Raw genomic sequence first — 22,675 nt, 5'->3', positions numbered from 1 at the left:
AGGACAAAAGTATTGGGACACCTGATCCCCAAAACTGTTACCACACAGCTGGAGGCACACAATTGTATAGAATAGCTTTGGATGCACTTGAATGAAATGTTCTCTTCACTTGAACTAGGAGACCCAATCCAGTTCCAGCATGCCCCTGTGCACAGTGGAAGATCTTATGTGGCCTGCTATAGCGTTCTGACCTCAAACAATATTGACCACCTTTTGGATGAACTGGTCTACATCTTTCATTCTCTTAGAAATCTACTAAGTATTTGAGCTTACCTGTATTCGGATGAAGAGAGGCCGAGCGTAGCCTGGTAGGAAAGCCATGACGTTCTCAAACAGCTTCTTTCCATCAAATGCACATTCAGGGTTGATGACCAGTGCAGCCATACCGGCTCGACCCTCGTGGTCTACGGCAGAAAATTTCTTCGTTCATTTATTTATTTTATTAAATTTAGTGCCTAGTACTGCTTATTGCTATGTTCAAGAGATTACTCTTTATTTCTGTTGAAATTTTTCATCCTGGGAAATGCATTAACATCATGTGTGGCACAATAATAGCATGGTTATCTTTATTAACATACCTGATTTATTTTAGACATAACAGACATCGCTTAATTGCAGCATTGCCTAATTGCAGCATAGAATGAGGCTCCTATTATAAGTGCATATTTAACTAGATAATTTCTTGATGAATTATATATGATTTTACAACAGCTGGTTGTGGTTTCATCAGATTTTCATTAGATATTCAAATGTTCTTAACACTATTTATTATTATTATTATTATTATTATTATTATTATTATTATTATTATTATTATTATTATTAATTATAATAATATTTGTGATCATCAACATTTGAAGAGTTCAATTTTTTTTAAATAATATTAAAATAAATTCCTGATCGGTTAAATAATATATAAAGTTATATTTTATAATATTTTATAAAAAATAATATAAAATAAACCAATTCAATGCAATACACTATTTTATTATATTTATTAAACTCAGAAATCAATTAAACTGCCACAAATTAAATTGATTGCATAACATTAAATAAATAAAAAATATAATTAAATAGTGTTAAATAATAAAATGGTACATTTGTTAGACCTCATTTGGGTTAATTTCATTTTCAAAAGATATGTTCTACTTAACTCTTCTACTTATTTCAGCATCCTTTAACAAATGCCTTCATTCATTCACTCCTTCAAAATGTGAAATTGTCAGGATTTTAAGAAGAATTCTTGAAGCTGTACATAAAACGCTAAAGAATCCATTTAGCATTCCATCGATTCTTTAAGTGCTTTAATTTATGCACAAAACAAATCTTATTTCTGGTAAGGAGTGCTTCGTTTTTATACCCCTGTCATTTTTGCGTATGTTTTTAAGTTTAATATAAATAATATTAATAAAAAAGCGCTCAAAATGTGAGGCGGAGACTAAACAAACTTGCGGTCCGCCACTTAATATGTTCCTGAGGAAACTGAAAACCGCGTACCGGAAAATGTAGGTAGGAATAGGTGTACCGTTACACCCCTATTATTCAGTATTGCAAAGAAACTAGAAATACTCCTATTACAGTTACACATTTGTATTATTTTTACTCAAATTGTATTCAGGTCTTTTTCTGCTGTCAATATTGTTGCCTTCATTGTTGCATTCCTTTGTATATATAAATAAAAATAAAAAAATTTTTTGATTATAAGGCATGCATAAGTACCTGGAATCTCTACTCCATACACATTGACTTCCTGAATAAAGTCCAGCAGTCCAAGAATCTCTGCCACCTCAGTGGTGGCCACATTTTCACCCTTCCATCTGCAAATTAAAAGTACATAGTAAAACCATGATTTATGCAGCTTTAACTGGAGCACCATTTCATGTAAAATTAACGGATCTTAAACTCATTGTTGGAAAATGCGTTCTTATTTAAAGTTTACTTTACAGCCATTTACATGCTTTATATGGACAAAGGTTTGTGGACACCTCATCATAAGATTGGTATGTGCTTTTTAAATATTTCATAGCACATTTAGTCTCATTTGCTGTTATAATAACGTCTACTCTTCTGGGAAGATGTTCCACAAGATTTTGGAGTGTGGTTAGGATGCAGGGTGAGCGTTCCAATTCATCCCAATTATGTCCAATAGGCTTAAGGTCAGAGCTCTATAGCAGGTGATTTTCTACTCCAACCCATGAAAAGCATATCTTCATCAAGCTGGCTTTGTACACAGGGATATTGTCATGCTTGAACAGGTTTGGGTCTCCTAATTAAAGGGATTTAAATTAAAGGGATAAATCATGCTAGCACATCCAACGTCAGTGGAAATGTAAGGTGTTCCAATAATTTTGTCCTTACAGTGAATGTTTTGCTCAAATCTTTTTTAAATGTCTATTTTTCATCTTATAGTTACAGAGGTTGCGTCTGGGACTTTTTTTTTTTTTACTTTCAACACTCCTTTATTGTGACAATTGTGATGTGTCCACCATTCTTTTATCAAGCAAAGTGCATTTTTTCTTAATACCTACTTAAAGGGGTAAAAAAAGGTAAAGGGTCAAATATATAAGTAATGTAGATGGTTAAAAATTTAAATATGTGGGTGAAGAACACAAACTCAAACAGATTATTTTTAAGAGTGCAATCATTTGATCTAAAATTTCTAAAAGAAATGATCTATAAAAAACTTATTTGTACAATCATAGACGAGGGTTGTAAGAAGGATACAAATGAAAAAATAAATAAATTGATAAATAAACAGATGGATGAATAGATAGATAAGTGACCTATTAAAGCATTTTGTTTAAGAGTAGGTGTTTCTACTAAAAGTTTAAGATTAGTGCCTCATTTTCGCCACTACACAGAACCTCTAAAAGAGAGAGAGAGAGAGAGAGAGAGAGAGAGAGAGAGAGAGAGAGAGAGAGAGAGAGAGAGAGAGAGAGAGAGAGAGAGAGAGAACTGAATAGAAGAGTAGAGCAGATTGACAGTTAGAACAGAACAGAAAGAAGCACAAGAAAGAAAAACCTGACCAACCTGGTACAGTTTCTTTTTTCATGCTAATTATTCTGTGAATTTGGTATGCTAAAACCCTGAATAGTATACAAACACCTTTCCCCCTGATACACCCCAACACACACCTGCACACACACTGTATTTTAGAATTCCAAACATGAGATCAAGTGTGGAATCCGGTTTACTTTCAGACACATGAAGGTATTTCAATTGTTTGCAAAGTAAATCCTGACCAAGAGCCACTGATCTGAACCTGCTTACAACTGATCAAAAAAACACTCTGTGTAAAATGTAAATAAAAACAGAATGCAATGATTTGCAAATCCCATCATCCCATATTCTATTCTCAATTAAACATTAAACAAGGGCAAAAATATGTTCATTTGGAATTTGATGGCTACAACAAGTCTCAAAAAAAGTTGGTAAAGGCCCATGTTTAACAGCAGACTGTATACATCTGGGAACTGAGGAGACTGATTGCTGTAGTAGTTAGAATGTTGTCCCATTTGTTGCTAGGATTCAAGCTGTTCCACAGACCTGGGCATTCTTTGTCATATTTTTCATACTATGACACATGTCTTCAGTTAGAGAAAGGTCTGGACTTCAGCACCTGGACTTTATACTACAAAGCCATGCTGTTTTAATACATGTGCAGTTTCGCTTTGTCTTTCATCATCTAGAGGAAAACATATGTTTCTCCAAAACCTTTTTTTTACATTTCAGCATTGATGGAGCTTTTCCAGATGTGCAAGCTGCCAATTCCATAGGCACTAATGCATTTTCATACCATCAGAGATGTAAGCTTTGAAACTGAGTTCTGTTAACAACCCGAATGGTCCCTCTCCTCTTTAGTCTGGAGGACATGGCGTCCATGATTTCCAAAAAGAATTAAAAAATTTTATTCGTCGGACCATAGAGATTTTCATTGGGAGTAATGAGGATGGACAGGATTAGGAATCAGTTTATTAGAGTGACAGCCCCTGTAGGATGTTTTGGGGACAAAGTGACAGAGGCCCGATTGAGATGATTTGGTCATGTGCAGAGGAGGGACATGGGGTATATCGGTAGGGGGAATGCTTAATATGGAGCCACCGGGAAGGTGTAAAAGAGGAAGGCCAAAGAGGAGGTTTATGGATGTGGTAAGGGGAAGACATGCAGGTAGATGATGTAAAAGAGGCGGATGTAGAGGACAGAGTAGTGTGGAGAAAAATAATCCGCTGTGATGACCCCTAATGGGAGCAGCTAAAAGAAGAAGAAGATTCGTCTGACCACAAAACAGTTTTGCACTTTGCCTCAGTCCGTTTCAAATACATTTTAGCCCGGAGAAGAAGGCAGTGTTTTGGAACCATGTTCACATATGTGCGATTTCTCCAGATTCTTGGAATAATTTGATGATATTTATTGCTGTAAGTGATGCTATATTTAAGTTTTTGGAATGTTATGCAATGTATAAAGATACTGTTTTAGGTAACCTAATCTCAGTTTCCTCAGTTTCAAAATGTTCCTCCAGCTGTTTGTTTTTAGTAACACTAAATTTTCCACTTTTACTTTTATTTTATTGCCCTTTTCTTAAAGTGTGTTATGGACATTGAATTCAAAATGACCTTGTGTTTTCCTTAAACTAAATTTTCCTACAAATGTCTATTATGAATAAAATATGGGGTTATGAGATAAACCATATAAGATTACACAGCTTCCCAATTGTTTTTGGAATTTAAGTTATAGAGGCCATAAAGTATCAGGCCAAAAAAATGAAAAGCCAGACACACCTGCGACATGCAGAATACATTCCCTGCCTTACCTGAAAGTGTCGCCCACCCGGTCCTTAAAGCTAATGAAATTGTCCTGGTCCTCAGCCATCAAGTCGCCCGTGTTGAAATAGATGTCTCCTTTTTTAAACACATCCCTAATAAGCTTCTTCTCTGTTAGCTGTTTGCTCCCAGCATAGCCAAAGAATGGACTTTGGGAACCGATTTTGCACAACAGCAAACCCATCTCACCTGGGAACAAACAAAGCAGGCTCAGTTTAGTGATATGATGATGCAATTCCATTTTTCTGTTTATAGCGATATTGGACACCTTACTATTGGCTGAACAACATCGTATGCATCCAGGAATAATTTGATGAATGAGTTGGATTAGAAAAATATGTTGAATCCAATATTAATGGCGCCCCAATGTAATAACCTCAAAAGTCTTCAAATGTCAGTTAGGCATCAATACATCAGTACACACTATTCATTTATGAGTTAAATGAGTATATTATATTTTTTCATCGAAAATATAAAAAAATTTAATTTGTTCGAGAATGTACAGCGTATACTGGGACAAATCAACATACAATCACAAAAGATCAATTTGCAATCATTAATAATTGAATTATATTAAATCTCTACACATAAATACAACAATACAGAGAAAAGAATTCCAGCACTCTATGATTTATATCCGAGTTTCCTGTTATTGAACATTTCTGGTTTCATGGCCTTTTGACCCTCATGAGCTCACTCTTAGTTCTAGTGACACTTATTTTTCCAGACTAGCTCTACAGGAAGATTTAAAAAAAAAAAAAAACGTAGTCAGAAAACAACAAGGCGTATGCTTCATCTGGCACTAGAGAAGATCCGGTACTCCAGTAAAAAGGCTTCTTTATTTGGCAGCTAGTGCTTACATGCACAGAGCAAATGGATCTAAATGTAATGTTTGCTATTTGATTTTGCTGCTATTTTTTTTCCCTCTCTTTCTCAAATTTTTTATGTATTTATTTTTTATTTATTGTTGTATAATGTATATACATATAGGCATATAAATAGACATGTGTGTATATATATATATATATATATATATATATATATATATATATATATATATATATATATATATATATATATATATATACATACAGATAGATAGATAGATAGATAGATAGATAGATAGATAGATAGATAGATAGATAGATAGATAGATAGATAGATAGATAGCAAGAAAATGAATACATTATTTTTTCATATTGTTGTTATATTATGTAAATTATTATGAAAACTATGTACAAAGACGTCCAACAAAAAAAAAATAATCAAGGTGTGCAACTACTCACCTTTATTAATCCGCTGACAGAAACCCTGCTGATCTTTCACAGGTTCATCTTTTGCCATGTCATATTTCACCAGGTCATACTTAAACAGGAGCTGCAGAGCAACACAAGTAGAAATGGTGTGTGTTAACACAGTATATTACACTCTTTCGGTGTGAGCGTCGCTAAAAAGAAAACATTTAGCAGGCACTGTAATGTTACCACAAACACCAGTGTGTGTGCAGTGTGAGAAGAGATCTCCATGCCGCTTACCGTATAGAGGACAGAGTATGTTTTGATATAGCCTATACATAAAACTGCAATATGCCAAAATATTTGGATTTATAAATTAATATAAATCAATATTTATATAATATTTAATTATTACTTGCCAATATAAACCAATAGAATACTAACGCAGAATCAGTTAGCGGTCTCACGTATCCACGTATCGTACGTTTTGTTGTTTTGTGTATGACATTCTATACTTATTAATTATCATGAAACATGTTGCACTAGAAATACTTAAGTATATCTATACAGTACATAGAATAGTATGTAATAAATTTTATTCTTTTTTACTGACATGAAAAGAAAAATATTATGTAAATGTATTTACATTTATGTAAATAGATAGGAAACCCCCAGTCTTTTATGGTTTTTGAGACACATGCATGTTCTTTCTATTCACACACAATGCAATGCAATAAGTTAGGTGAAAGACTAAAACACACAAGAATTGCACAGTGAATCACAGAAAGAAAGTTCTGTAGACAAATAAATCCAATCCATTTTTGACTCTAACAAAAGATCTTATGCAAGATGGAGAACAGGAGGGATGTTAGGAGACTTCTTCACCCCACAGTCAAGTATTGAGGTGAAAGCTTAATGGTTTGGGGTTGTTTTGAAGCAGGGAAGGATGAAAACTTATTCCAGGTGAGAGGAACACTGAACCTACAGCGCAACCATTTTATAATTCAACACCATGCAATTCGGGCTGGACTGTGACTAACTGGAACCAACTTCAACATACAACAAGGCAATAGCAAACACACAAAAGCTAACGGTTAACTGGAGTTGTATCTGTAATTCAATGGCCTGCCCAGTCACCAAACCTAAATCCTACTGAACTGCTTTGGGATGAACTGGATCACAGGGTCAGTAAGAAATCTTCTTTTACATGAGGCATGGCAAAGTACTTCAGATGAATGTTTGGAGAAATGAACTGTCCAGATTCCAAGAGTGTGTGAGCTGTTATTATTCTAAGGAAGGATTTTTCATGAAAAATGAAGTGTAACATCACTCCAATTTTTTTTCCATAGCATTCATTTGCACAGCTTGTTACATAGAAACAACAAGGTGTCATTAAAATCATAAAAAACTAGGTGTGTCCAAACTTTTGACTGTACCAGACTGTACCAGTTTTATTACTAATAATAAAAAAATGAAATCGTGAAATAAAGGGTTAGTGAAATATCTGTTGTGTACAGATTTTATCATAAATCTATTATTGACACCAATATGAAAAATACACACTATTCTGTTTTCTACAGTCTCACAAGACCAACGTTTATGAATGTTTAAAGTCTGCATAACTTCAGTTGGCACAAAGCCAGAGTAACTGCAACCAGAGAACAAGTTCTCTTTCATACCTCATGTCAATTCTGTGTGTCTTTGGTCTGACTGCTTCTTTATGTGAGAAAGCTGAATGGTATCGGTGTCTCCAGTAGCAGCAAAGAAAGAAACTTTTGTAGAAATTGTTTACTGTAAGTTTGTAAGTGATATGGATAAACTGTAGATATCGGCACTTTTGTATATTGGGTTATCCGTGAAAGAGAAACTGTACAATAGTAATAGCAATCCTCAAAATAGTATGAGATATTTTCAGTGTCTGGGAATGAAAGATCATATTCTAGTATTTATGACAATTTTCCAAGAATAAGTCATAACAAAATCCACAGCAGCTTCTTGAATGTGCGTTAATATTTAAAATATTGACAAGTGGACAGGGGACCAATCGAAGAGAAAAATACTTAAAGTGGCTTAGTAGGAGTTAAGCATACAGAGTCACCACAACAACATGATTGTGTCTTGGCATTAATTCTACTACTGTTCAGAACTGTGCTGGAGGGATGAACACTATTTTTTCAAAAGATAATGATTCCGATTCCGGTTATGATTTGGTGATCACACATCAGTCCAAACTCAATATATTCAGTATAATGTATTCAATAGGTTCTGATGGTTAATCCTAGTTTCCTCAAGAGTAGAGGAATTGCTGAAATGATACACAATTTTGCAGCAACTGAACGAAAATAGGAGTCACATTGTTTCAGCCGTCTTATTTTAACAAGAACAGAAACATGTTTGATCTTTCAAATACACCACATGACAATGTGCAGCATTGCAATGCTTCACTGGAACACCATAAAATCAGTGTGTACAATATGTGTCATAGATTTAACAGCAAGATGACGCCATCAGCCTTTATCAAGTTGATCAGAACCGGAAAATGATCCTTTTAATGCTGAATGATGATCTTTTTCAGATAGTCTATTTTTGTCTATTACGGATAGTAAGATTTACTAAGTCACATTCGTGCAAAGTTAATGATGTGATGCATCGATTTTTATAAAGGGTGCATCAGATATAAATTGACATTTTGAATCAGTAAAAACAGGTTTATTTGTATTGAGGAAAGATTACAAATTATGTATTACAAATTTAAATAAGATAATTACAACAGGGCCCCTGCACATTCCTAGTCCCTATAGATTTTTACTTCAACTTATCTGAAATGTAAGTAGTTTCTTGCTACCAAATTTCTGCTGTGTAAGAGCTGCATCTGGTTTATATATATATATATATATATATATATATATATATATATATATATATATATATATATATATATATATATATATATATATATACACACACACACATAAGGAATGCTGTGACGAAGGCTGACATGGGATTCCTCTCATGCTCCGTAACACACCCAGAGGAAAACAATATCTACCTACATGAACTCCAAGACAACAATGGCTGTCTAGTCACAGGGAAGAGCGTAGACTATGCCAGTCCTCACACCCAAAAACACCTTTCTCGTTTCCTGGATACAGATTGCTGTGGCATTGTTGAAATGTATTATCAGCTCTTGGGACAATAAAGTTAATGTTGATCTGTCGCACTAGAACAGATTCTTCTCTAAACTAAGGTTTTATAGCTACTTACTGAATATGTCAGTCAAAGGCACTTTTTATTGAATAAAATTTGTCATATATCAAATATATACATAGCGTAATCTCAGTATAAAGGGCCATTTTGTGTAGATTTAGTTCCAGGTTGCCAAATTTGACAGAATTGGGCATGAGGTTAAAAAGAAGGTCAGCCATAGTTTCAGTGCCTCAGAGTTTGAACATCAGATACAATATGTTTTCTGCATTTTATAGCTGTCAATGTCGTAATGATTTACATACATTAGTTGTTTAAGTTCAAAAGTTTACTACAAAATATCACCGGGAGTTCGTGCTGGATTTTTCACAACTGGAGCTCTGCATTTAATCGCAATACAAAACCATCTATAAATAACTCTAATTAAAAGTTACACAACCCATGCTGAACTCAGCACTGAATACATTCCAATGTTCTGGAGTCAGAACCCCTAAAGCCAGCATGAATCATTGTGCAAATCTTAAAAAGGAAACTCACCTTGTAGAAGAAGTTGGAGCGACCCACGGCCCCGATCTTGCCGATGTGGTTCATGAAGCAGAGGTTCCCCTCGGTGGAGCCGTACAGCTCGCACATGCGGATTTTCCCGAAACGACTGTGGAATTCTCGCCATACATCCGGGCGAAGGCCGTTTCCAACACCCATTTGCACTTTATGATTCTTGTCTTGCTCTGTCTGGTGATACCATTGCACACACATAAAAAATCGCAATACATGTCCATACTTTTATACAACTCTCATGACAGGAATTAAAACATAGTAGGGTGCATTGTTCTAGCAAAATAACCAATGATGCAGTGGAAGAATGCTACCATCTTAAAAAAGCTGAATATTCATTTATCATGTGTAATTGGTTAAAATATCTTAGTGTTCTGTTGTAGCCCACCTACCACAAGTTTCTGTTTCGTGCATTCTAGGATGCTTTTTATTTGAATAACTGCAGACTTCCTAGCAGCTTAAACCAGTCAGGCCATTTCCCTGTGGGCTCTCATCAGCATAGCATTTCTCCCCACATCATTTTTCATAGGGTTCCACCATTCTGCATAAACCCTACCGACTGGTGTGCATCCAAATAATCCCAGGAAAAGAGCTGTTTCCTTAATACTCATACCAGTACTCAATATGTTTCTACCAACTATCTCTCTGATCACATCTTCTCCTCATTCTGGTGTTTGATATGATGTTAGGATCTTGACCATTATCTACACGATTTTCAGCATTACACTGCTGCCACATAATTGGCTGCCTGGACAACTGTATGAATGTGCAGGTGTACAGCTGCTCGTATTAAAATGGCAGGGACAGATGAATTTAAAAATGAAGCAGCAGTCACTGTTTCCTATTTCCTCCAAATATTATTAGCCCAAATGGTTTATTTAGCTTTCTGACACCATGCTTTCAGCAGTGTTTAAAATACTATTAATGCTCCACCTTGTATATACAGTATGAATGCCGTTCCTCTCTATTTGCTGTGTGTAGTGGAAATTTTGCCTGACGTGATCTTACTGCTGTTGCTTTCTCTATAATCCAACTTAGCCAAAGGCATGTGTGCCAGTTTATGCTGAAATACCAGTGTAGCAAGATCCCTATTCACCAGTTTGCTCTCTCAGCTGTCTGGGTTCACAAAAGCAGACAGTCCAGGACACAAACAGGTTCAATTCTCGTTCAACTTGTTCATTACATCTTAACCCCCCACCCTCTTTTAAACCATAATTCCACTTAAAAAGTCATATACAGTATATGTGTGTGTATATAAATATATAAATTGTTCCTACTATACAGCAGAAATACAATACAGGATTCCATCCTGGAATGTTCGGAGCTCATTTCTGAAAATGTATACAGTTCCCTGGAAATTTTGAGGGATCACTCTTAACTTTTAGTAGCGAAAATAATTTTGTCTCGAAATTTTCACCTCAGGGAAGCATTCTCTTTCCATTTCCATTCGTAATTTCTAATGCTTAATGGAAATGTGGATGGAAACTCCACTTCAGTCTACCCCCTGAGTGCACTGATGTAGGCGGGACTGTGGGATGGTCAGTTCTGCCAGAGAGGAGAATAAGAAGACTGACACAAAGACAGCTTTGAATGCGGTTGCTCATTTGAATGAAGTGATAGCACATAGAAAGACAAAAGTCGAATGAGAAGAAGGGGTCGTCCAACACAAACGTCTATTTGTCAGTTAGTCCACAAAGAAATCTAGTGACCTAGTAGAGGTATCATTATTCAAGAGACATGCTGTACCATCACAAGTAGTGCTTGTCTGCGTGAAAGATGGTAACAAGACTTTCAGAAGTTTCGAGAGTTATTGATGCAAAACACCAACGCTATGTTTAGGCCTCTATGGTGCTCCGATGTTTAGTTCGAAGCATTTAAATAATACAGATCTCTCCAATATGACAGCAGCATTGTTAAATAAAAGTGTTAATTATATATGTTAATGCTCTAATATTTAGTATAATATGTCGTAGATTAACATTCACTCCTGTGCTCATAATAATGAAAAGAACCTTAAATATGCCTGATGTGCAAATTGCCTGGAAGACACACTCGCCGCATTCCAATCCCTCATGTTCTTCCCACTGACTTGGTTACACAATGCTACTAATCATTATTTACAAAACAGGATCCATTAGCAAATAATCCAAGCCTGTATGTATAAACCTTAGGAAGACGAATTCAGATACTACACATGCTGGAAATCAGGATGTTGTATTAGACGCTGTTGCTAGAAATTACAGACTACCTCAACCCAAGATATATATGTCTTAATAAGCTCCTCCCTAAAATAGCTCAATTCGTGTACTTAAATTAAAATTTTATTTACTTAACAAGCAGGAGGGAGAGTATATAATGTCTTAGTGGGAATTGCACTGTTTTTCTTTTGACTCTGATGAACCCAAAGTACTTAATGTATTTTATAAGTGCTATGCTGTAATAAACTTCTCCTTCATTCAGTATGCTATTTGTTGTCCTCATCATTTAAAAAAATTGTTAATAAGTCAAGGTAAGCTAATTTCTTGTAAGTCACTGCAACTCATGATATGGCCTTCACAGCCCCCTGGTCTTCCCCACGCTATACAGAATTTCTGATTTTTGACTGAACATTAAAATCTGTATAAACAAGCTAACTAAGAAAGACTAATATAAAATCTTTTTAATTGAATAGTGGTTATTTAACAGTCAGTATTTGGTTTTTAAGAGCTAATTCATAATTCAAGACTTCCATGACTTCTTCTTCTTCTTTTTCTTTCGGCTGCTCCCATTAGGGGTCGCCACAGCGGATCATCCGTCTCCATACCACCCTGTCCTCTATATCTGCCTCTTTTACACCAACTACCTGCATGTCTTCCCTCACCACATCCATGAACCTCCTCCTTGGCCTTCCTCTTTTCCTCCTACCTGGTGGCTCCATCTTCAGCATTTTTCTACCAATATAATTCATGTCCCTTCTCTGCACATGTCCAAACCATCTCAATCTCGCCTCCCTCACCTTGTCACCACAACATCCTACATGTGCTGTCCCTCTAATAAACTCATTTCTAATCTTGTCCATCCTCGTCACTCCCAACGAAAACCTCAACATCTTCAGCTCTGCTACCTCCAGCTCCACCTCCTGTCTTTTACTCAATGCCACTGTCTCTAATCCATACAACATCGCAGGTCTCACCACAGTCCTATAAACTTTCCCTTTCATTCTTGCAGATACTCTTCTATCACAAATCACTCCTGTCACTCTTCTCCACCCACTCCACCCTGCCTGCACTCTTTTCTTTACTTCCCTAACACACTCTCCATTACTTTGCACTGTTGACCCCAGGTACCTGAACTCCTCCACCTTCTTCACCTCTTCACCCTGCAACCGCATCACTCCACTGCCCTCCCTCTCATTCACACACATGTACTCTGTCTTACTCCTACTGACTTTCATTCCCCTTCTCTCAAGCGCATATCTCCACCTCTCCAGGCTCTTCTCAACCTGCTCTCTACTCTCACCACAAATCACAATATCATCTGCAAACATCATAGTCCAGGGAGACTCCTGTCTGACCTCGTCCGTCAACCTGTCCATCACCACTGCAAACAGGAAAGGGCTCAGGGCCGATCCTTGATGTAGTCCAACCTTCACCCTGAACCAGTCTGTCGTACCTACTGCACACTTTACTGCCGTCACACTGTCCTCATACATGTCCTGCACCACCCTCAAATACTTCTCTGACACACCTGACTTCCTCATACAATACCACAACTCCTCTCTCGGCACCCTGTCGTACGCTTTCTCTAAATCCACAAATACACAATGCAGCTCCTTCTGTCCTTCTCTATACTTCTCCATCAACATCCTCAAAGCAAATAAGGCATCTGTGGTGCTCTTCCTCGGCATGAAACCATACTGTTGCTCACAGATGGTCACCTCTTCTCTCAGCCTGGCTTCCACTACTCTTTCCCATAACTTCATGGTGTGACTGATCAACTTAATTCCCCTGTAGTTACTGCAGGTTTGCACATCTCCCTTATGCTTAAAGATCGGTACCAGCACACTCCTTCTCCATTCCTCAGGCATCCTCTCCCCTTCCAGAATCCTGTTAAACAATCTGGTTAAAAACTCCACTGCCATCTCTCCTAAACATCTCCACGCTTCTACCGGTATGTCATCTGGTCCAACCGACTTTCCATTCTTCATCCTCTTAATCGCTGCTCTCACTTCCTCCTTACTAATCCTATCTACATCCTGCTTCACCAACTCCACATCCTCCAACCTTCTCTCTCTCTGATTTTCCTCATTCATCAGCTGCTCAAAATACTCCCTCCATCTTCTCAACACACTCTCCTCACTAGTCAACACATTTCCCTCTCCATCCTTTATTGCTCTAACTTGCAGTACATCCTTCCCAGCTCGGTCCCTCTGCTTGGCCAATCGGTATAAATCCTTTTCTCCTTCCTTAGTGTCCAACCTCTTATACAGTTCCTCATATGCCTTTTCCTTGGCTTTCGCCACATCCCTTTTAACCTGCTGCCGCATCTCCTTGTACTCCTGCCTACTTTTCTCATCACTCTGTCGATCCCACTTCTGTTTTGCCAATCTCTTTCCCCTAATGCTCTCCTGCACTTCCTCATTCCACCACCACGTCTCCTTGTCTTGCTTTCTATTTCCAGATGTCACACCAAGTACTTTTCTAGCTGCCTCCCTCATCACTCCTGCGGTAGTTGCCCAATCATCCGGCACCTCTTCACCACCACCAAGCCCCTGTCTGACCTCTTCCCTGAACCTCACACTACACTCTTCCTCCTTCAGTTTCCACCATCTTATTCTTCTTTCAAACCTTACTTTCCTCCTCTTCTTCTTCGCCTCCAAAACCATCCTACAGACCACCATTCGATGCTGTCTAGCTACACTGTCCCCCGCCAACACCTTACAGTCTCCAATCTCCTTCAGGTTGCATCTCCTACACAGAAGATAATCCACCTGTGTGCACCTTCCTCCGCTCTTATACGTCACCCTATGATCCTCCTTCTTCTTAAAATACGTGTTCACCACTGCCATTTCCATCCTTTTAGCAAAATCTACCACCATCTGCCCTTCCACATTCCTCTCCTTAAAACCATACCTACCCATCACCTCCTCATCACCTCTGTTCCCTTCACCTACATGCCCATTAAAGTCTGCCCCAATCACCAATCGTTCTTTCCTAGGTACACCATCTACCACTTCATCTAATTCACTCCAGAATCTTTCCTTCTCCTCCATCTCACAGCCAACTTGTGGAGCATAGGCACTGATGACATTTATCATCATCCCTTCAACTTCCACCTTCACGATCATCACCCTATCAGAAACTCTCTTCACCTCCACTACACTTTTACTGTACTCTTCCTTCAGAATCACCCCTACACCATTTCTCTTCCCATCCACACCATGATAAAACAGTTTAAACCCACCTCCAATGTTCCTGGCCTTACTCCCTTTCCACTTGGTCTCCTGAACACACAACACATCTACCTTTCTCCTCTCCATCATATCAGCTATCTCTCGCCCTTTACCCGTCATAGTACCAACATTTAAAGTACCAACCCGAACCTCTACTCTCCTACACTGCTCCTTTTCCTGCCGTCTCTGTAGACGTCTTCCTCCTCTCCTTCTCCTCCTTCGGCCAACAGTAGCCCAATTTCCACCGGTACCCTGTCGGCTAACGATACCTGTGGCGGTCGTTGTTAACCCGGGCCTCGACCGATCCGGTATGAAATTCTCATTTGTGATCCGCATATTTGATTTGGCACATGTTTTACGCTGGATGCCCTTCCTAACGCAACCCTCCCCATTTACCCGGGCTTGGGACCGGCACTAAGAGTACACTGGCTTGTGCCCCCCTAATGGCTGGGTTCAAGACTTCCATGACTGATAATTCTTTATCTTGACTGTTCATTGTTACAGTATAATTCTATAAAGACACAATCGTATCATGTAACACACAAAATTTATTCTTAAACACTTTTTGAACTGCTAATACAAAATTGCAGAACTGAATAAGAGCAGCCTGAAAAGGAACAGATATATGAAGAGACTCATTTTACGGCCGAAGTTAGCAAGGTATTGATTTACCTTGGGTTGATTGCACAGGTAACGGCAGAGCTCCCCGATGTACTGGACGATGGTAACGTTGTATTTTCGGCAGTCGTTCCAGAATTGTGAGGCAGAAAATTTTTTTTTCAAAACGCAAGTTGCGCCTATGAGGTAAAAACAACAGAAAGATGGCATAAGTTATGCATGTGTCAGTAGCTTTTATATACATACAAGATATAGATATAGCAGTGTTTCTGTAGTAACATCACTGAAGTGTTATGAAATTAGTCTTGAAAACCTGAAAATGATATTTAAGTAAAAATCTAGATACCTTACTGCTACTTGAGTATTTTACTTATATTGAATGTAGGCTCAAATATGCACTAGTGCTCAACACCAATGCACATGTTAAAAAAAAGCCAAAAACAGTTTTTTTGAGGTTTTATTCCTTAAAATACTAATAGAATTGTCAGTTAATTAAGATAAACACCACAGATTCTTCAACATGCCAGAATGAAACAAAGACCAAACAAGTCAGTCAAAAAAAAAAAAAGACAGTAGTAAAGCAATCTTTCAAACAGGGATTTTCAATAAAAATAAATGAATAAATACAGTATCATGACACAAAGTGGAAGAACTATTAGTATTTAATAGACAAATAAAATGAAAGTAAATAGATAAAAAATTCAGAGCTGACTTACTGAATGCAAAATATAATTAGTAACAGTCATTGGCAATAAAAATTGTCCACTAACCCTAGTGGAGTAAAAAGTACCTATATTGAATCACAAATGTATTTGAATAAGGAGTAAATGTTGCTTATATCTTCGATAATCAGTAAAACGAAAAAAATAGGCAAAAAAGTACATTTACTCAAATATTTAACACCACATTGAATCAAATATGGTAAGATATTATAAGTAATTATGAAAAGCAAAGTGGTGTGATGCAGCCTAATTTGCAGACCATTTTTTTATTTATTCAAAATGAAACACACTGTTTGGATTTGGAATTATATCTGGCACTACAGTCAGAGCTGCTCAAGACCTTCTAACCAATCAGGTTGATAAGAATTCAACTTAATAGTCACAATGCTATAGCATTTGCTCTCTACATGAGAGAAGCCACATCCAGTGAAGATTTATACAGTATCTATATAATCCTGCGCAGAATCATTAACACCCTTCTAAAGTTGCTTCATTAAAAGCATTTGTCTTTCTGAAATACAAGTGTTCATCCTACACACAGTGTTATGACCACAATGAGACACACTGTCCTGTGCAATGTAATTCAATTGACTGTTTCTGGCACAAAGACCGATCTGGTTTCAACTCAACGACCTCAGCAGCCCAGATTAAAATCTGGAACACACAGTTACCCAAGCTTGACCGTTTGTCCATATGAACAGTGATGAAACCATTTCTCAGAAAGTTCATGAGAGAGAATACCTCAGATTGCCTGGAACCTTAACCTTGTCCTCACTTGACGGCTGAATAAATAAACAGATCAACATGCAAGGTCCTATTTTAACTCAGAACTGAATAAACAGTAAATTCAATGTCCTGGATGTCCGGCGAGTTCACTGCAGTTCACTCGCCTATGCTAAGGGTCAGATCTTACTTCAGCTGACACATATAGTTTGAACTTTGTATACATCACAGCTCTGTTAATAATTTCCCAACTTCGATGTGGAACATATGGTGACTAGATAACTGGTACCAACAAATGACAAGAAACTGAAGGTGAGGGCTAAAATTAAAATGCAATAACATATTCCACAATGACATATCACTACATTTACAACAAATTTTGCTATTAACATAAATAACATAATCACACATTACCACAATGACTACTCGACCTTTTTACGTCAATGCCTAAACCTAACCAAAAGGAAATCTATTTTTTTTGGATAGCTTTTCAATAGATAGTTAAAACAACACTATTTATGTGGACATTTTAGTCCTCAAAAACATAAATAAATGAACATACACACCCACGTAGTTGTTCTAGGAAATTTAATTAAATGGAATCAAAACGTCATTTCAGCAATTATTAGTTTGCTTTTGTCCCAGGTTAGTTTGCATGACAATAATCCATTTAGAGTCATATACTATATAAGGATTATTACAGTGGGACCACACACTAACAAAACTAAACATCAAACAGACCAAATTTTCCAGACAAAACAAGATTCTCAGAAACATCACAGCAATTTCCTGTGTTTTTGATTAAGTCTTTTGAACTTACTGGCAACCACAGATTATACACAAAGATGAATTATGCATTAAGAATTAAACAAACAGAGAAGGAGGAACTCAAAAGGACATGAGTTCAATTCCCAGCACCACAAAGCAATCACAATACGGCCCTAATTGTAGATAAGTCTAACAGAACTGTCCGAAAATACTGAAATAATTTCAACAAAAAGTCTGCCTTTAACCCATATACTGAAGCTGCTTCACACCATGCTATTTTTGATTTATTATTAATAAAAGATTCAAGCTATTAGGCCTAAATATATAACAATATGGCTTTATTTTCAGGCACATTGTGACTCCATAAATATGGACAGCTATTAGGTGCAAAATTCATTGTAATTTAATAAATAAACTGTATAACTGTCAGTTACTATAAATAACTGCTGAAATCACATTTAATGTCTAAATAAAACGTTATATTAGAAATTGGGAAAATACTGAATGTTCTCCACTAACCACGTGGATGCAAACTTGATTATCTGACTGGGAAATTTAGAAATCATGATTGTGAAGCTGGTCTACTGATCAGTTCAAAAGATTCAAGAGATGCAGCGCAATACATAGAAAACATACATTCACTTCAAGTAATGTAAATGATACTCTTCAGAGATTTAAGTTAGAGCTACTCTACATAATTACACTTTGATCATCTTAAGAATATCCACAGCCCTTATAAAGGTAATATGACACGGATGATCTAATATAAAAAATGAACAAAGGTGAGAGTGTTACCCAGCTCTACAGTGCCGCCGATGCCTATGAGAGAGGCTGCGCTGTGATAAAGAGGCAGCGGTGTGTAAATCACATCCTTTGCAGTGCCGCCGTGTATCCAGAACCCAGACGACGCCTTGAGAGACTGCAAGTGAGTGATCACAGCAGCTTTGGGTAACCCTGTAAAATCAGGAAGAAAAATATAAACACTGTTTATCAACTTTAAAAAGAGCTCTATTGCTGATGTCATAAAGGTTTTCTGTGATTGTACTGAAAAGATCCTGAACTGAGTTCAGTAATGGGGAATCTCCAGTGCAGCTTGAAAAGCTCATTTAAAAGACACATATTATAAAGATATAGATGTTGTATGTATCTTATGGCTACAATTAGCCAAGGAGTTCTTGTTTCTATAAGGTTGATAAATTGTGCACAATGACGTGTATTTAATTGTGCATTCAAGGTGATATTTATACATGAAATAAAGCTTTCAAGAATGTATCCAAATTTGTGGATTGCTCTGAGAATATGTTCTACTCATCCAGTAGCTGAAGTAGAGAAAAGCTTTTAAAAACTGAATCTAAAAAGTGGGGGAGACTTTAAGCCAAGGCGTGCTTCACCCAGGGCTTCATTCAAACTAGAACCGCTATTGCCGGTTGATGGTATCTACTTAGCACAAACATACAGTTCAGGGTAATTTCAACATCAAGCAGAACATTTTGAGAGGAATAAATAATGAAAGAAACTTCTGACTCAAACTCGCCTAATATGCACGATAAGGTTGAAAAGAAGATATCAATCAGTGTATGACTCTGAATAGAATATAATTCAATTGATACGGTCGACTGGACAATCGAGTCTTTGCACATAAACTGAGTTGATTAAGCAAGAGCCTTGAAATAAAAATTATAATAAGACATTAAAGCCATAATAAACCATAGTATTTGAATAAATACATTTAAAGGCAAATACTTTTGTACTTTTACTAAAGGTTTAAAGTGAACACTTTTACTTTTACTGGAGTACTCTTTTACCTGAATCTTGACTTTTACTCTACTTAAGTGTATGCTATGTGTACTTGTGTCCATCTCTGCATACAGTTCAGCGTCAGTTCAACAGTAAGCAGAACATTTTGAGAGTAATAAATTATGCAAGAAACTCCTGACTCGAACTTGATGATTAAGCAAGAGGCTTTGACAAAAATTATAGAACATTATAGCCATAATATATCATCGTACTTTGTATACTTAAGTCCATTTGAAGGCAAATACCTTTGTGCTTTACTCAATATATATATTGACCAATTCTGAAATAATGTCATTTTCACTGCTCAACAGTTGAAGGAGTTTTTGTCCTGTCTATACCATGCTACCAGAACACCTTTTCCACAAAATAACTAAGGCATTTAAAAAAAAAACATTATTTTGCAGAAAACACACTGATCAAAATTAGAGAACACTTTCAGATACCTCCCAGTTATTGCTGTTAATCTGGCACCTGGTGCTAATTTCCTTGATTCTCTGTCAACCCCTATTTAACTGGCAGCCTAACTTCCAGTTTCACTGACTCCGCAAGATGGTGGGCCGTTCTAAAGTGACTGAAAGCCTTCGGCAGCAGGTTTTCCAGATGAAGGGCAAAGGGATGACCCTATCAGCCATAGCAAAACAAGTTGGTCGTTCCAAATCTGTGATTTCAAGAATATTGAATCTTTACAACATCTCAAACTCATTCAAGTCCGCCAAGAAGGCTGGTCGTCCAAATACAAGAGAGGACAGGATACTGCGGAGGATCTCAATGGGCAATCGTTTCTACACTGCAGCTGGAATTGCTCACCAGTTCAGCGCTGAACAGGGTAAGGATATGTCTCGTCATTCAGTGTCTTGACGTTTAAGAGCATTTGGACTGAAAGCCCACTCTGCAGTGACCAAACCTCTCATTAGCAGAAAGAATCAAAAGGCTAGACTAAGCTTTGATGAGGAGCATGTTGTGTGGACAGAGGAGAACTGGTACAAAGTTCACTTCAGTGATGAAGCAAGTTTAATTTATTTGGGTCCGATGGGAAACATTATGTTCGGTGACAAACTGGAGAAAGACTGAACCCAAAGTGTAAAGAAGTCAGTGAAAAGTGGAGGAAGTGTCATGGTTTGGGGCATGTTTTCTGCAGCAGGAGTTGGGCCTCTTATACAGCTACATGGCAGAGTGAATGCAAATGTTTATCAGAACCTTCTTCAAAAACATATAGTTCCTTCCCTGAGTTCATCACCCAATCAGCCCGCAGTGTTCATGCAGGACAACACTCCATGTCACACAGCAAAACGGGTAAAGCAGTTCCTTGAAACTAAAAACATTGAAATAATGACATGGCCTGCCCAGAGTCCTGATCTCAACCCAATAGAGAACCTCTGGAAAATCCTTGGCGACAAAGTTATGGCCAAGAAACCCACTACAGTCACCGAACTGTAGTTCGTCCTACTAATTGCTGACTGTTGTAACCTTCTGAAAATTTTGTTGTAATCTTTTTCCATGCTACAGTCATTGTTGTATAGACAGGACAAAAACTCCAACTGTTGAGCAGTGAAGATGACATTATATCAGAATTGTTCAATTGTTTATAAATTGCTCTCTAATTTCGATCGCCAGTGTGTGTGTGTATATATATATATATATATATATATATATATATATATATATATATATATATATATATATATATATATATATACTCCAGACGACCAACATTAACTTAAACAATAAAGACAAAAAAATCCTGTGTAATCACTGATATGGTGACACTTGTGTATGTTTATTTAACATTTAAGGAAGGAGTCTGTCATAATTCATAGAATTTCCGTCTTTGGAAAGTCTGTTGTGATTGACATGACATTTTTTTTGTTATATTAACTTCAGTAGAGAAAAAAAAAAGAGTCTAGTGAGGAAATGACTGTTGCTATAACAGCCGCTATAACGTATGCGATAACAGGATGTTTGAGGATGATTCGCAATATTCACAGAAACTATATTGATCTTTAAGACGGTGTGCTTTATTCAGTTTAAATCCAACTGTAAAGTAAGATAACTCCTTCCTAATAGGTGTGGCTGTTTAGGAAGCATTTTACAAGACGGTTGCGAAGCTCTGGGATGATATATCCTGTCATTAACCAAATGTTTTTTGAGTAAAATCCAAAAAGTGCAGGCCTAAGGTTACATACCACTCGGAATCTAAGTTACCACTCGGAAACTCACGCAGTGATATTCAGGAACAGGTTTTATGAATACGTTGATATCTGTACTGTTGGTCACATGACAGAGCCCTGCCACAACTAGAATATCACACCAGCAGATGCTGTACAACCTCTCAGAATAGCAAAGTGAGGTATGAAACAGTATAGTATACAGTACAGATACAGTATGTATCATCTTAAAGTCCTTCCACAGTCTTGAGGCAGATTTTTTTTTATCTCTTAAATCTCACCTTTCAAATTAGCAGTTGCAAAACAACCGAAGTCAGGCACTGCACAAAAAAATGTTGTTTTTACCTCACAACATACATCAGTCTTGGAACTGTTTGTTCTTTTTTAGGTCAGTGATCCCTCTTTGGAAATAGAGACAGGATATCAGTCCCTAACCTTTAATACCCCTGTCCCAGAGACCCAGTACCTATCCTTAACCTGTTCAATCTGTTCTATGGTTAACAAGCTGGAAAAATAGATTCATAGCACTTAATCAGTTAGGTTAGTTCCATGCAAAGCCATGCAAGATTTATATCACAAGGATCAACAGTGGCCCTATTGAGGAACATGATACTGTATGGTGTAGGAATAATGACGG

The 22,675-nt window shown here is 37.1% G+C and overlaps 1 protein-coding gene across 1 annotated transcript in view; it reads right to left on the bottom strand.

Annotated features, from left to right (window-relative positions):
* The window catches only part of slc27a6 (solute carrier family 27 member 6), a 31,621-nt gene that overhangs the window by 3,002 nt on the left and 5,944 nt on the right, over window positions 1-22,675 (bottom strand). Inside the window, exons 3-9 of the mRNA XM_083568121.1 lie at window positions 18,872-19,030; window positions 15,918-16,042; window positions 9,797-9,991; window positions 6,107-6,197; window positions 4,811-5,009; window positions 1,720-1,817; window positions 274-404 (exon numbers count right to left, since the gene is read on the bottom strand). Of these exons, the coding sequence (XP_083424247.1) occupies window positions 274-404; window positions 1,720-1,817; window positions 4,811-5,009; window positions 6,107-6,197; window positions 9,797-9,991; window positions 15,918-16,042; window positions 18,872-19,030 (998 nt within the window). The remainder of the gene's footprint in view (window positions 1-273; window positions 405-1,719; window positions 1,818-4,810; window positions 5,010-6,106; window positions 6,198-9,796; window positions 9,992-15,917; window positions 16,043-18,871; window positions 19,031-22,675) is intronic.

The sequence above is a fragment of the Silurus aristotelis genome (assembly GCF_946808225.1).
Source record: "Silurus aristotelis genome assembly, chromosome: 18".
Taxonomy (NCBI): Eukaryota; Metazoa; Chordata; class Actinopteri; order Siluriformes; family Siluridae; genus Silurus; species Silurus aristotelis.
Note: the sequence above shows the minus strand (reverse complement) of the source record. Positions and strands in the feature narration are given on the sequence as shown.